This window comes from Thermomyces lanuginosus (assembly GCF_041956635.1).
Source record: "Thermomyces lanuginosus strain ATCC 200065 unplaced genomic scaffold VTN49scaffold_29, whole genome shotgun sequence".
NCBI lineage: Eukaryota > Fungi > Ascomycota > Eurotiomycetes > Eurotiales > Trichocomaceae > Thermomyces > Thermomyces lanuginosus.
In genome coordinates, this window is record NW_027192363.1 from 42,059 (window position 1) to 54,874 (window position 12,816).

Sequence of the window (12,816 nt, forward strand, 5' to 3'; positions counted from 1 at the left end):
TGGCATCTCGATAAGCATGGATTATGTAATCACAGATCTACAGGTTGTCTACGAGCAAGCAACTGGCGAAGACAGCTCAGGGGACCATGAATTCATGGTTCGTGGTTCTTTGGATTGTATCGAATTGACTCGCGTCATTGGCATTCCCAGGTCGTGCATTTCACAATATATTCTGCAACGCCTGGGCTCTAACATGAAGCTTTCCGGCATAGTCTCATCAAACGAACAAGGGAATTTAGCAGAGAAGCATATCAAAGGCCACGTATCCGTCGAAATCCACGGGCCATCTCATCTGCTTTATTGCTGGTGGAGATCGCAGAGCTGGCTCGTTCAAAGATGTCCCTCTCAGAAAAGGATTTCGCCGCTGTGCTCGGGCTCGAATCCCAAGCCCTGTAACTTTCCATGCTTCTTCTTGTCCTTTGCTTTTCGTTCCTCATCTTCCTTCTTCTTTAGCTTATACACCTCCTGTGGTGAGGCTTTGGAGAGAAATGGAGGGATATCGTCTTCTTTGTCAAGATCCTTTGCGTAGTCAGCGTGACATCCCGACATGGTTCGACAAAGGGGCCAAAAATGCGTACAATTTCACCCAGTAGTAGCACATTCTCGCCTCTGACAAGAAATAGTCCTCTCGGAATATCCGCGTAAAGATTCCCCGCGTAGATTCGTTCCACCGTATCCTGGAGGACAATGTTCGCTGCCTCTCAAGTCAGTCCGTTGTTCGAGCTCGGCGCCTTTATTTTTCATTGCGAGGTTACGCTACCGAACTGATCCCAACTGCGCAGGACGCCGATCAACTTGCGTCCATCACGCAGAACAAGAACAAGCTTCTCTAAACACAGCGAGAATCCCAGTCAGGTCGACTCATTTGCGCAAACATGCGATATTCCTAAAGTTTCCCCAAAACAATCACCACTCACTGTCAGTCAGATCTAATAATTGAGCGGCGGTTGTGAACATCTGCGGAGGCAGCTGCGGCGGGCCTTGCGGAACAAGTGGCGGCCCGTCACCGGCGGCATTCTGCGGGGGCGGATGCTGTTGTGGTTGCGGTTGCGGTTGCGGTGGCGGAGGTGGCATTGAGCCCGGCGGCATCCGTCGAGCTGCCGCGTCGTGAATCGGTATCCTATCCATGGTTTTGTATCTCTCTGGAAGGATCAAAAAGACAGATTCGGTTTCGCGATCGGCTGCGGTTTTTGATCCTCGTTGCTGGTTGGCTCGAAGCCGATGATCGGGTATGTATCAGCTTTGTAGTAACAGGTCCGGCTGTCGCATTCTGTCAATCTAGGAAGAATAATCCTCAGAGCCGGCGACCTTTCTGCCTTGAAGATTCAGCGACTGAACACGAGTACGCTGATAGTATTCTTCATTTCGTGCCATCATGGTGTTTGTCTTGTTTGCACTTTTAAGTGGGCCATGAATCTTTGCTCGATTGGGAATAGTGGCCAGAAGTCCTCAAGCTCTGAGAGACGGGAAGATCTAGTCGCCATCGTAAATTACAACTGGAATGGCCTACATGCAACTCTAAGAACATATATGGGTTAAACTCTGATTTTCTCCTTGGTTGTACAGTCATCACTAATGGCCATAACGTGACAAACATCACAGGTGGATAACACAGAAGTTGTCTCAAATACAAAAATCGAATGATAAACCAAACATGCAGTTCATAACACAGAAATGCAAGATATCAGGTCATTCCACACTCTCTGCGCTCCGCCCTCATCCTCCTCTCCCGCCGCGGACTATACAATGAACAGAACGGTTCATTGGCCGAGCCGACACTCGCCCGGACAGGCTCCTGCAATGGATGATATGCCGGGCTGTCGGGCGCGGGCACGAGCTGGATGGTCCTGAGCTGATCGTCGGTGATGAGCTTGTTGCGGTAGAGATATTGCATCAGCTCGAAGCTGACGCGGGTGGCTGCCAAACTATGTCCGCGCTCGAAATGGTCGTGCGCGACGTGGTCAAGCATGTCGTTCCACGCTCGCTCCGGAGATATCTGTGGCGAGTAGTAGTCCCGCGCGCACCAGGGACAGACGGCATGCGGGTAAAAAGGGCGGCCGCGGAAGTGGCTGAGGACGTGCTTCTTCCAGACGTCAACGTGACGGTGCTGGAAATCGCAGAGCAGAGTATGAAACAGGCAGTGGTAAACGGTGGTGGCATGAGGTAGTATTGAGTGACTGCCTGAAGGGGCGATTAGGTTCCCCTCAGCGTCGGATTCGAGGATATTGATGACCTCCATGTCCGCCACCAGCTGGGTATCCACGGAGCTGCTTCCTGGGGACAGCGATCCGTCGGACAAACTGGGTGCGACGGATCGCGCTGAGGAGCCGGGGCCAGGCCGACTGTTATGGATGACGGCGGACGGCATTGAAACTGCAATGCTATAGAATCCATTAGTAAACACGATTGAAACCCTCCAGATATATCTGGTCCGGACAGAATATCGTGCCGTACTGGGTAGCAAGGCAGCAGTCAAAGGGATAATCACACCTGTGTCAACAGCCCAATCCCACTTCCATACTGAATATCTGTATCCTATGACTCCCCGTCGCTATTATTTTTGCACATAGATCGCCAATGAATCAACCAGCCCATGCACCCATACCCGCAGATTGGGCGTCCTCGGGCCAGTGCTTGTTCAAGCCGACGTCAAGCCGCGAACAGAAACGACCGCATCGGCCACCGGCCGTGGAATGGCCCAACTTCAATTCCCAACTTTCTCTTTTTCAAAAGATAAGATAGATAGAAGAAAAAGAAAAATCTCCAAGTTACTTGTACGTTCTCGATCAAATGTAAGTTCCAATTCTACGGGAGTAAAAGGAGGGGTGATCAGAGGAGCCACGTTGATGCCGATAATTTGTGGGATCTTGCGGGACTAACTAGTAGATTTTCTTCTCGTGCGTTCGATCCCGCTTGACTTAATGCAAGCCATGGACTTAATCCGATTAGTTCGGGCTTTCGAACAAGTTTAGGGTTTCATCGTAAGCTCGTCGGCTGTCGGTCGGTCGGTCCGTCGGTCGCTTTGAGGTTGTGGGAACCGTGGAAAAAGCAATACTTGCTTAGTCAGCTCCAATGCGTGATCTCGTTGAAGGACCAATCAGAGGCGTCGCAGTCGGACTGCAGAAGGGGGGAAATCAATGGAAAGAACTTGAAAGGGCACGTTATTTCACGTCTGATTACCGGGATATCATTATGTACGTCATGAATTTGGAAAAAACGAGAGTATTATACAACATGAGTAACATCATGACCGCTTTCCTGGATCGCCTTCATAATCTGGCGGTGGCGGTCGGTCTTCGACATTCATCGAGAACTCCGTCTTGGTCATGATTATGCCATCCGGAGGTAAGTTGAGGCGCTCCTCACTGGAGCTCATCTGCTGCGACGGCAGGCAGGCGTCAACGTTTGTGGTTGTGTTACCGTAGAAATGCGGGTCGTCGGCCCGGGCGGCAGGGATGCCGGCACCGCCCGCGATGCCGGTGACATCCACATCCTGGCAGTACCGCATGGAGCCGAGGGGCATAGAGTTGCTGGGAGCATGGGCGTGACGTACAAAGTCGACAAGGCGGCCGAGGACGGCAAACTCGAGCTTGAGCTTGACGCTGTAGACGGCGCCTTTGAAACTGATTTGGATGGCGTACTGTGAGGCGTACTCGAGGCATAGCAGGGTGAGGTCCAGGATGATGATGATAATGTTGATGCCGATGAGCTGGTGCATTATGCGCCGGTGGTGCTGTGAGGGGCGGTGGTGCTGTTGCGACGACGAGGACGCATCTCGCAGGATGCGTGCGGTCTCACGCACATACAGCAATGAGATGATTGTTTCTTGGATGGTGAAGCCGGTCATCTGGATCTTCTCGTAGACGTTGTATGCAGTGATGAAGCGCGGCGATGCTCCCGGCGCGTTCGACCCAAATGTTAGGGCGGTGGTTGGGAAGTGCAGCAGCACCGCGTTGGTGAAGATCATGTAGAGGATACGTCGGAGGGTGCGCTGGTCCCGCACAACGAGGTGCAGCCGCGAGAACAGGACCAGACTCTGGCCCGTGACCATCACCCACCAGCCGACAGTCAGAATAGCGACGGAAACGTACGGCGTCACGTTAGAGAAGAACTTGAGGAAAAACCCAAGCGAGTAGGGTATCACACCCAGCACAGCGGACAGGAACAAACTCCAAAAGTACAGTCCGCGCCATCGCCGAAAGGACAGCAGCGACAGCACCACTAGCTCCAGCGAGTTGTACCATGACAGGCAAAAGAACAGAAATGCCAGCGCCTGGATATCGTGTGACTGGTCTTTGATTGACCCGGAGATACCGACGTTTTCTTCGAAGACCATGTCGGGTTTTGCTATGTCCTATCGTGGACTGATTCCGTCGAACTGCTGTTCAATTTCGCAAGCTCTCAACTAAAACGCCTGGAACGTTAGACACGGCAAAGCCATCACTATTTGGCCACGGTACGCACCAATGCTGTTGAAGCTCGACACCTCAAAGGCCTATCCCACATGGCACTCGATCTGAGCCAGATGTCTCTGCCCTTTTAGCAGGGCTGGCCCTGGCGAATCATCACAACAGCATCCAACGCTGCCAAATCCTTCAGTTTTCCTTCAGTTTCAAAAACCAAGGTCCTGTCAATACTGCTGAGGTGCAGAACCGTCGCGACGGGAATTCTCTCTACGACGCTCCGACGGACAGATGATGGAATTACTCCATGGCTTACTTTTAAGTAATAAAAAACTGCTTTGATGCTCTTCCACCCAACAAGGTTAGATCGGAGACTGACTGAGTCGCCCAGGCAAGCTCTGCCCTCTGCACGAATGACTCGATGTAACAAGCTCCTTTTTAGCCTACTCCACACTTCAATCTGTTGTCTGGCTCTGCTGAGCCTGGAGTGTTGACATCTGTATTCGTATGACCTCCCAAAAGAGAATAGCACAACTTGGTTTGGCAGCACCTAACCCAATTCGGTCAGAGGCCTCTTCCACTTTAGGGCTTTCTTGGACCAACCCGCACCATGGAATGCTGGATCAGTGCGGAGAAATCCCGATCCTGCCCAGTTCTGGAAGGGTGCTACCCTCTTAGAAAGGCTTTGGTCCAATCACGTGGGAATGATTTCCGCCACGCTCCAACAGTAAATCAAGCTTTTTTTTCTCTCACAGCCCCTCTCCTGTCGACGAATCGGGCCAAGGCACTATCTTGATCGGTCGAATCCATGGCCCCTTCGAGAACAACTTGGAACAAGGGCACACCCAGTGTGCCAGAGACCCTTTGTTTCCTTTGTTCTTTCAAGGGGCTCAGCTCTTCTTTCAGGGATACCTCAGGGGTTTCTTATCATTTTAACCGTTCTCTGCCAGCATGGATGAATATGATTGTTTTGAATTTACGCCCTGGCCATTCTTATTAGACTTAACTTTTCCCGGCGACAGAGTGCTTTGACCTCTTGAACAGAATAATAAGGTGTTTCCCCCCGCTCATCAGTCTCAACAGAGTTCGATTAGTATGCTGCTATTGCTTCGTGCTAAGAACTTGGCTTATGCGATTGACGCGTGTTTCAATTAAACTTTATTTATTCTAGGTTGTCAGGGAGGTTGGGGGCGTTATTTCATTTCTCCGTGGGTCACTCTCAGCATTCTGGCGTGCGTCAATTTACGGAAAAAGCGTGGATCAGTCTCGGTCTTAGCGCCAGTCGCTCGGTGTTGCTCCGTTGAGTCCGTTCAAGTCCGTTGGTTGGGAGTTGGAGGCGTTGGAGTGTTGAGTCTGGAACCAACATGAATTTTGCTGCATGATTGATCTTCTTGATCTGAGGATCGGCGTGCAGGGATTGCAACTTTGCATGTGAAAATGTTCGATTCTCACCGCCTAGGGCTAGGGAACTAGGTGGTAAGATTGAATATGCCCTCTACGGGTATATCGGAGTCGACTCCGTGCATGGAATTCCTATCGACAAAATACGGAGTACTAAATTGTATGGAGTAATCCGTGCGCACGAGAAGAGACCCCATCTTGAAAGTAACTAACTAGGCTACATTACTCATGTACGATTAGCTTACATGCCCATGGACAAACTCGCCGAACTGTAACGTCAAACCATTGGTCTCAATTCTCGTGGCCAACGGCTATCGCGAGCTTAATCACAAGATTTCCAAGTAAGCAGCCAACTCGGCAGTTTTCCGTTAGGCGCAGTTTGTTTGGGCTGGCACATGCCACTAGGCGGATCATCATAGCTAATACGATATCTGTATGAAGTTTGAACTATGAACATACTCCAGCTAGTACATGGCTTTTGTGCGCCACAACACACTATTCCTGTGCGACACAATGCGAGATCGAAGTTAGTTTGTCACCGCCTGGGAGGAGGATTCACCGCCTGGATTATTCCGCTCCGACTCCAGCACCATGGCCGCATTCAGCGACGCTCGTGCCTCCGCCTCCGCCCGGTTCTGCCCATCGGTGACCGTCGCAAGGATCCTTTCCCCCATGCGGACGGTGCTGATCCACCGAATTCGTGCCGGCTCGGATTCATTGGCGGAGTTCTTGCCCTGTCCCTTCTGATTGCTGTTGCTATTGTTGCTGTTGTTGTTGTTGTTCTTGGGCTTCTCCGGCTTCGTTTCGATGACAACCTTCCTGTTGCCCGCCGCCTCGTGTAAACGGCTATGCGGGTGACGGATCTCCACGCGATCCCGAATCACCCGCTCCAGGAACTTGAGCAGACCAATGCGCCGAAGGAATTGACGGCAGGTGTCAAAATCGCCGCGTGAATCGATGAAGATGGCTCCGAGTAGCGCCTCCATGAGATCAGAAAAGAATTTGCCCGCTTCGAGCCTCAGAAGCAGCTCCCATGGGTACCGCCCATCGTGCGTGAGCGCATGCTCGATCGCATCCTGGTACATATGGTGCCGGCGAAGCGCTTCCTGCTGCGCTAGGGTGATCTCCCGCGAGGCCGAGTGTCGCAGGTACTGGTGCAGGTAAGTCTTGTGCTCGACTTCCACAGTTCCATTATGCGCTTCGCCGGGCGCCGCCGGTTCCGTGCGCTTCTCGGTCTTGTAGATGCGCATGCAGAGAAACGCCAAAAAGTCGGCGTTGACGACAGCGGTGCGGATCTCGCTCATCGACTGATGCGGCAGGTGTATCTCATGCCTCCACAGCTCCTCCACCACGATGTGGTCGAGCAGCGAGTCCCCCAGGAACTCGAGCCGCTGATAGGACATGCTGTTCTTGTCTCCGCAGCACGGATGCGTCAACGCCTCCAGCAGGAGTTCTGGTTGCCGGAAATGATAGTCCAGCAATCCCTCGATGTCCTCCAGGATCGGCGTTGGGATGTCGGCACCCGGGGAATTTCCATGCTGGGATAACCGCTCGACTTCCTCTTCGAGCGGACTCCATGGGACATTGGGAAGAAAAGTCCGCAGGCATCGCAGCAGCTTCTCCTGCCCACCGTCCAGATACGCGGCTGCCAGAAGTGCCTCGATGACATCGGCGAGAACCTTGCTGGACAGATCTCGCGTTCCCTGGCTGACCTTCGCTGCGATCAAGTCCGGCACATACGACGGGCGCCACTTGTTGCCCGTGAACGGCCTGGTCAGTATATACCGGTCCAGACCGAGGTTCAGCGCAACGCGAGTCAGCCGCTCGTTAGAGACGAGCTTGTCCTTTGCAACCGACAGGAGCCCTTCGTGCCAGAGAGGATGCCTTGCGACAAGATGGATGGCCGCGGACGTCTTCAAGAGACTGTCACCAAGGAACTCCATCCGCTGATAGTTGGTTAACCCCTGGGCCGACGAGGCGCTCACAGCAGTGAGCAAGAGCCGCAAGTCGCTGAAGTTGACATCGGCCAGCACGGTTCTGTTCAACCGATCCGCAAAAAGAAGCATGTCGACTTGGTGGGCGATACTGGGTATGACGATCGAGTATCTGGAATAAATCGCTGGGAGCTTATTGATAATGCACCTTCTAAGTGCGACAGCTTTGGTCTTTGGAGGAGGTGTGGGCTGTGAAACATTCGGAACAATCGGATGGAGGAAGTCGCTCCGCCTCGGTAATGTGCTTCCATGCACAAAAGGAATCGTTGGCTGTTTGAGTTCTTCTTCATCCATATCCTGTTTGTCCCTCTCTGTTGGCTCCTGGTATATGATTCTCTCAGGAATAAACAGACGCGAGAACCGCTCGACGGACCGTGCCAGGCCGAGCTTGAGAAAATCACAATCCTCAGTGATCACTTCTCGGGCGAAAGTGTGTCCCTTCATCGATTCAAGCCACTCGTCAGGCGGGAGATCTGAGGGCCGGGTCTTGGGCCAGAACAACGAAACCGGGTTACATTTTTCCTTGGGTATCCGTTGCGGGAACGTCGAGCGTAGCATCATCCATGTTAAGGTCGCCGCATCTTCGAACTTGGCCTCTTTCTCTACATCTTCAGTTGGCCGCAGCCGCACGAGAAAGGAGTTCTCCTCGTCCCAGTACATGGTAAAAGTCCATTCGCATGGCAGACGACGCGGCAGGAGGAGCACCATGTCGGTGAGGTCCAGAAAGTTGGGCTCAAAGATAATCTCCGTCCGAAAAAGAGGCGCACCGCTCTCCAGGAGGAAGGCGATATCGATCCAGGGATTGTGACGCTCCGAGGCCTTAATGAGACCACCACGCGTTGTCGATGCCGCTGGGTCCGCCTCATCCCTGCCCTTTACGGCATGTAGTGGGATCAGGTTATCGTTCACCAGGCCGGCATGGTACAGCGCAAGGTAGGCCTCATAGGCCGCGTCTCGCTTCGCCGCCTTTTGCGTCAACCAAGATGTCTTTGACATCGTCTGCCGGAGCCACGGCGGTACGAAGTTTGGCAGAATCACCTTGGCAGTAAACCGGCCGTTGAACGGACTCTCCTGGAGAACGAAGTCCGGCCGCGCTTTGAGATGAGCTTTGGGTCCCGTAGCGCAGAAGAACTCGAGATACTGTCGCGCATTCCTGTGGTTCAAAATTGCCCTTGAGGATATTGTCAGTATTCCGCAAAAGTACCGAATTCTGCATGTACGGGCGCACTCACTCTGTAGACTTGAGCTTAAAGTACTCGGTGCTTTCTTCCTCTACCTCTTCCTGAGCCAATATCTCCTCCATGGCCCTAGTGTTATCTTCGTAGATTCGCTTCAGTGCAGCCTCCATCAACGTCCACTTCTCATTGCTGTCAGGGTCGTTCTCATTGACGAAAGTAATCAGCTTGGAGTTGCGGTCACGAGCCCGCCCACGCCGCTGAATAAAGGACCGCAGCTCCTTCGGTGGGTCATAGCAAATGACGATATTGCAAGCGGGGACGTCGATCCCTTCTTCCAGCACCGATGTCGCCACGAGTATGCTCTTCTTCCCACTTCGGAAATCGTCCAATTCATGTTTGTACTTGTTGGACCAGTCCAACTCGACGATGTTGGGCTTCCGATTCGCATAGCTACTGAGGCCGAGAAAGTATCCCGCAGCGATGCCCTTTGTCAGCGGATGGACAGACAGCAAATGAGCCAGCATGATGACCGTAGCCCGCTGCTCGGCGAAGACAATGATGCGACAGCCAGGGCTGTAGTTGTCGGCGATAGTTTGCATCAAGAGTTCAGCTTTCTGGGACAGTAAGTCGGGCTGCGATCCCCAGTGTCGAGTTTGATCAATTGCTGGGATCAGTGGCGTTAAGAGACGCATCAAACACTGCTTCTCTTTACTGTCCAATGCCCAGAGAGGATCGTTTTCAGTTTTCTCGGTGATTACCGTCTTGAACCGCTCCACGCAGGTCGCGACAAAGACATCGGCAGCCCAGGGTCCAAGCTCTTTGTGAATGACTTGGGCACGCAACCGCAGGGAATTGATCTGCTTGAGTACGACAGCTTTCTTACCTTCATCTTTCTGGCTTTTCAAATGCTTATCTATCTCCGCTTTTGCGTTTTCTGCTAGTGCAAACAGGCGCTTCTGAAGCTCGGAGAAATCTTCAGAAGACTCCGCATAGGATACCTTCGACACCTCAGGTTTGCGAACGTGCTTCAAGAGTTCTTCTCTGTTGACCACAGGGGTCTTGCAGATGGCGTGCAGGTTCTTCTCAAGGGTTCTTTATATCATCAGCAGAATAGTCATCGCCGTAAAAGAACTAGGCCTACTTCAGCGCATCTTCATTCGCCTTAGAGGCTGGGCTCGCTGTCAACCCTAGGACCGACGGCAATGGAGCAGCACCGGCGATCCTAGCTTGGTGGTAGAGCTGCATGATACCGTTGGAAGCGTGGTTTTTGATACACCGATGTGCTGATCATCATAGTCAACTCCCGCTCGATCTGGCAGAAGCAATCCGGTACACACCTTCATCGAATACCAATAATGAGATTTCTCTGAGCTTCACAAACCCACTGGATAGCGCATCAAGAAGCACCTGGTGAGTACAGACGACGATCCGGATATTGCACAAGATGGTGTCCCATATTCTCTGGGATCGCCAGCGATCCACATTGTCATTTCCAGTCAGGATCCGAGCCTGAAAGGTTGGAATATGCTGTGAGATGACTTTGTACTGCTGCTCAGCGAGAGCCACAGTGGGAGTCAAGAACCACACTCGCTAAGCCCATTAGTGAAAGTAATCACATGCAAGCTTCATTGAATCCAACCTTTTCCCTGGAGCATCGTTCAAGCTCTGCTTGAATACGAAGAATTGCTCTGATGAAATGTTAGCTCCCTGTCAATCTTCTAACGATGGAGTCCGCACATTTGAGTTTTTCCACTGCCAGTGTCCATCTATCCATTCCGCCAGCTGATTAGATATGCATCCTATCAAACACAATTCAGCCATACTCACCGCAACGATAGTATTCTGCCGGAGGCTCTCCTCGAGCATTTCCAGCTGATATGCCCGTGGTGTTAACACGGGATTCGCTTCAGACGGTGACTCCCCTTCGCTGCTAGCCATGATTGCTGGTTCAAAATTCTCTCTTGTCAAGATATCACAGCTCGTTAGAGGCACATTTGAGACAGCGGAAAATGATGTTTATGTACGGACAGAATGCGACAGGTCCAAAAATTATTCACAAAGAAGAGACAAACTCAAGAAACTAAAAATATATCTTTGGGTGTATTGTGTGCTGATGAACTGGAGGACGAGGGGCACAAGCGAACACACACCATCGGTGCGGCAACTTGCTCATGACCACAAATCGGAAACAATCAGCTTCGTTTGGTTGCCATCGTGACACGAAGTTGGCGATAGGAAGACTTTCTGCCATGAAAAAGTGGGAGGCTGGACGGCGGGACGAGCCTAAAACCCAACTCCGAAGCTAAAAAATTGAGTCGGTGACTGGCGGACAGCCCACCCGCCACGACGGGCGGGACGGCCCAAATATTTGGATAGATCATATCACAAGCTTCATTCTATCATTACAGCTAGAGCTATTACTCGGTAAAAGCCAGCTTCCATTCAATAGGAACGTCTCAATCATAAATTGGTCAAGTAGTCTTCGATCTCTTCTTTGGTCAATTTCCGAAACCTCGGCCCTCGAGCCCCCTCAACCCCCTCGTAGCCCAATAGGTGGTCGGCTGGTGGCCCAACAATACCTGGCAGCCAGTTTGTTAGCAGAGCATGAGGTTGGGTTGTGGGAAATGAGCATACCAATCTCTACTGTATCGCCATTCATCTCGCCCTCAATGGTCTCCTTGAGAGTCAAGAGCGCGATGTGGATGGCGTCCTCCAGCTCCAAACCCTCAGTGTATCGCTTCTCCAAGAAGGTCTTTGCGCTCGTGGCGCTCTTTCCGATGGCAGTCGCCTTCCAGGGGAAGTAGCTTCCGCTAGGATCGACCTGGTACAGACTGGGCCCGCCCTTGAGGATTCCTCCAGTTTTGCCCGTGACCTTCTTCTCCCCTTCTTTCGACTCTGCTGCTTCCGGCTCCACGCCCTCGTCCCACCCTGCGATGAGCAAACTGACACCGTAGGGACGCACACCACCTGACTGGGTGGCTTCTTGCACGATACGGGCGACATCCTGGACCAATATCCGTGTTGGGGGATACTCATTGTAGATGCGCTTGTAGCCAGTATGTGACACTTTGCGAGCCTTGTCGACTAGAACTCGATAATCCGGACCCATGCCGGCATACACCATACCAATATCGGGGGTAATCAGCGAGATCTTGGATAGGGACGGAGCATCGATCAAGGGCGACGAGGATTTCTTCTCCGTGGCCAGCACGACGCCATTGGTGGCTTGCATGAAGTCAGATGTCTGCTGTTACCTCGACTAATGCTGCACTCAAAAGCTCCGTTCGCTCACCTTTGATCCCGAGGGCGGTCACGCCCTGGTTTACCGCGTTGAGGGCATACTCTGACTCAGGTCAGCAGCAATGAACAAACGCAGAACATTTCATGCAAGTACCAATCTGAACAAGCTTCCCACTGCCGAATTGTTAGCTACTCATTATCATACGCGAACTCGAGAGCTCAAACCTGGGGGAGAAAGTCGTAAGCGAAAAGGAATATCGGTCCGCCATGAGGAGCAGAGAATGGCCCCAAGCTGAGTCACAAAATATCTGGTTCCAAACAAGCTTCGAATGTTGAAAACAAGAGACTGAAAGTTGAAGGACCTCTGCGGTTAACGGAGAGCCCGTCCTAGGCACACCAGCTGTTGACGACAAGTTGTCTTGGCCCGCCAACCATGTCGGGTTAGACCGATTGGAGCTCTGTTTAGTTATTACGTAAGATATGATTACATAAGAAGGATTCTGCCGTTCCCCATTTTCCTGTTTCCACACAGTTCCAGTCAGATTTGCTTCATGTCTTTTTTGGCCAGCAGCTCGTTTGCTGCAAAATTGTAAGAATGGT

At 52.1% G+C, this 12,816-nt stretch overlaps 5 protein-coding genes across 5 annotated transcripts; all 5 read right to left on the reverse strand.

Annotated features, from left to right (window-relative positions):
• Positions 1-345: 345 nt before the first annotated feature.
• Positions 346-1,128, reverse strand: VTN49DRAFT_3492 (uncharacterized protein; the record flags this gene model as incomplete). Its single annotated transcript, XM_069411334.1, has 4 exons — positions 346-519; positions 579-694; positions 761-829; positions 918-1,128. 4 exons carry the CDS (start codon positions 1,126-1,128, stop codon positions 346-348), a joined length of 570 nt encoding a protein of 189 aa, XP_069267963.1.
• Positions 1,129-1,684: 556 nt separating this feature from the next.
• VTN49DRAFT_3493 (uncharacterized protein) lies at positions 1,685-2,368 on the reverse strand (the record flags this gene model as incomplete). Its single annotated transcript, XM_069411335.1, has 1 exon — positions 1,685-2,368. One exon carries the CDS (start codon positions 2,366-2,368, stop codon positions 1,685-1,687), a length of 684 nt encoding a protein of 227 aa, XP_069267964.1.
• An 876-nt stretch (positions 2,369-3,244) lies between these two features.
• Positions 3,245-4,336, reverse strand: VTN49DRAFT_3494 (uncharacterized protein; the record flags this gene model as incomplete). Its single annotated transcript, XM_069411336.1, has 1 exon — positions 3,245-4,336. One exon carries the CDS (start codon positions 4,334-4,336, stop codon positions 3,245-3,247), a length of 1,092 nt encoding a protein of 363 aa, XP_069267965.1.
• Positions 4,337-6,331: 1,995 nt separating this feature from the next.
• VTN49DRAFT_3495 (uncharacterized protein) lies at positions 6,332-10,914 on the reverse strand (the record flags this gene model as incomplete). Its single annotated transcript, XM_069411337.1, has 7 exons — positions 6,332-8,969; positions 9,031-10,068; positions 10,118-10,259; positions 10,314-10,566; positions 10,616-10,664; positions 10,714-10,742; positions 10,804-10,914. The coding sequence occupies 7 exons, from the start codon at positions 10,912-10,914 to the stop codon at positions 6,332-6,334; spliced, it is 4,260 nt and encodes a 1,419-aa protein (XP_069267966.1).
• Positions 10,915-11,436: 522 nt separating this feature from the next.
• VTN49DRAFT_3496 (uncharacterized protein) lies at positions 11,437-12,485 on the reverse strand (the record flags this gene model as incomplete). The annotated part of the gene is made up of 5 exons (XM_069411338.1): positions 11,437-11,555; positions 11,611-12,201; positions 12,269-12,319; positions 12,371-12,390; positions 12,442-12,485. 5 exons carry the CDS (start codon positions 12,483-12,485, stop codon positions 11,437-11,439), a joined length of 825 nt encoding a protein of 274 aa, XP_069267967.1.
• Between the last annotated feature and the right edge of the window lie 331 nt (positions 12,486-12,816).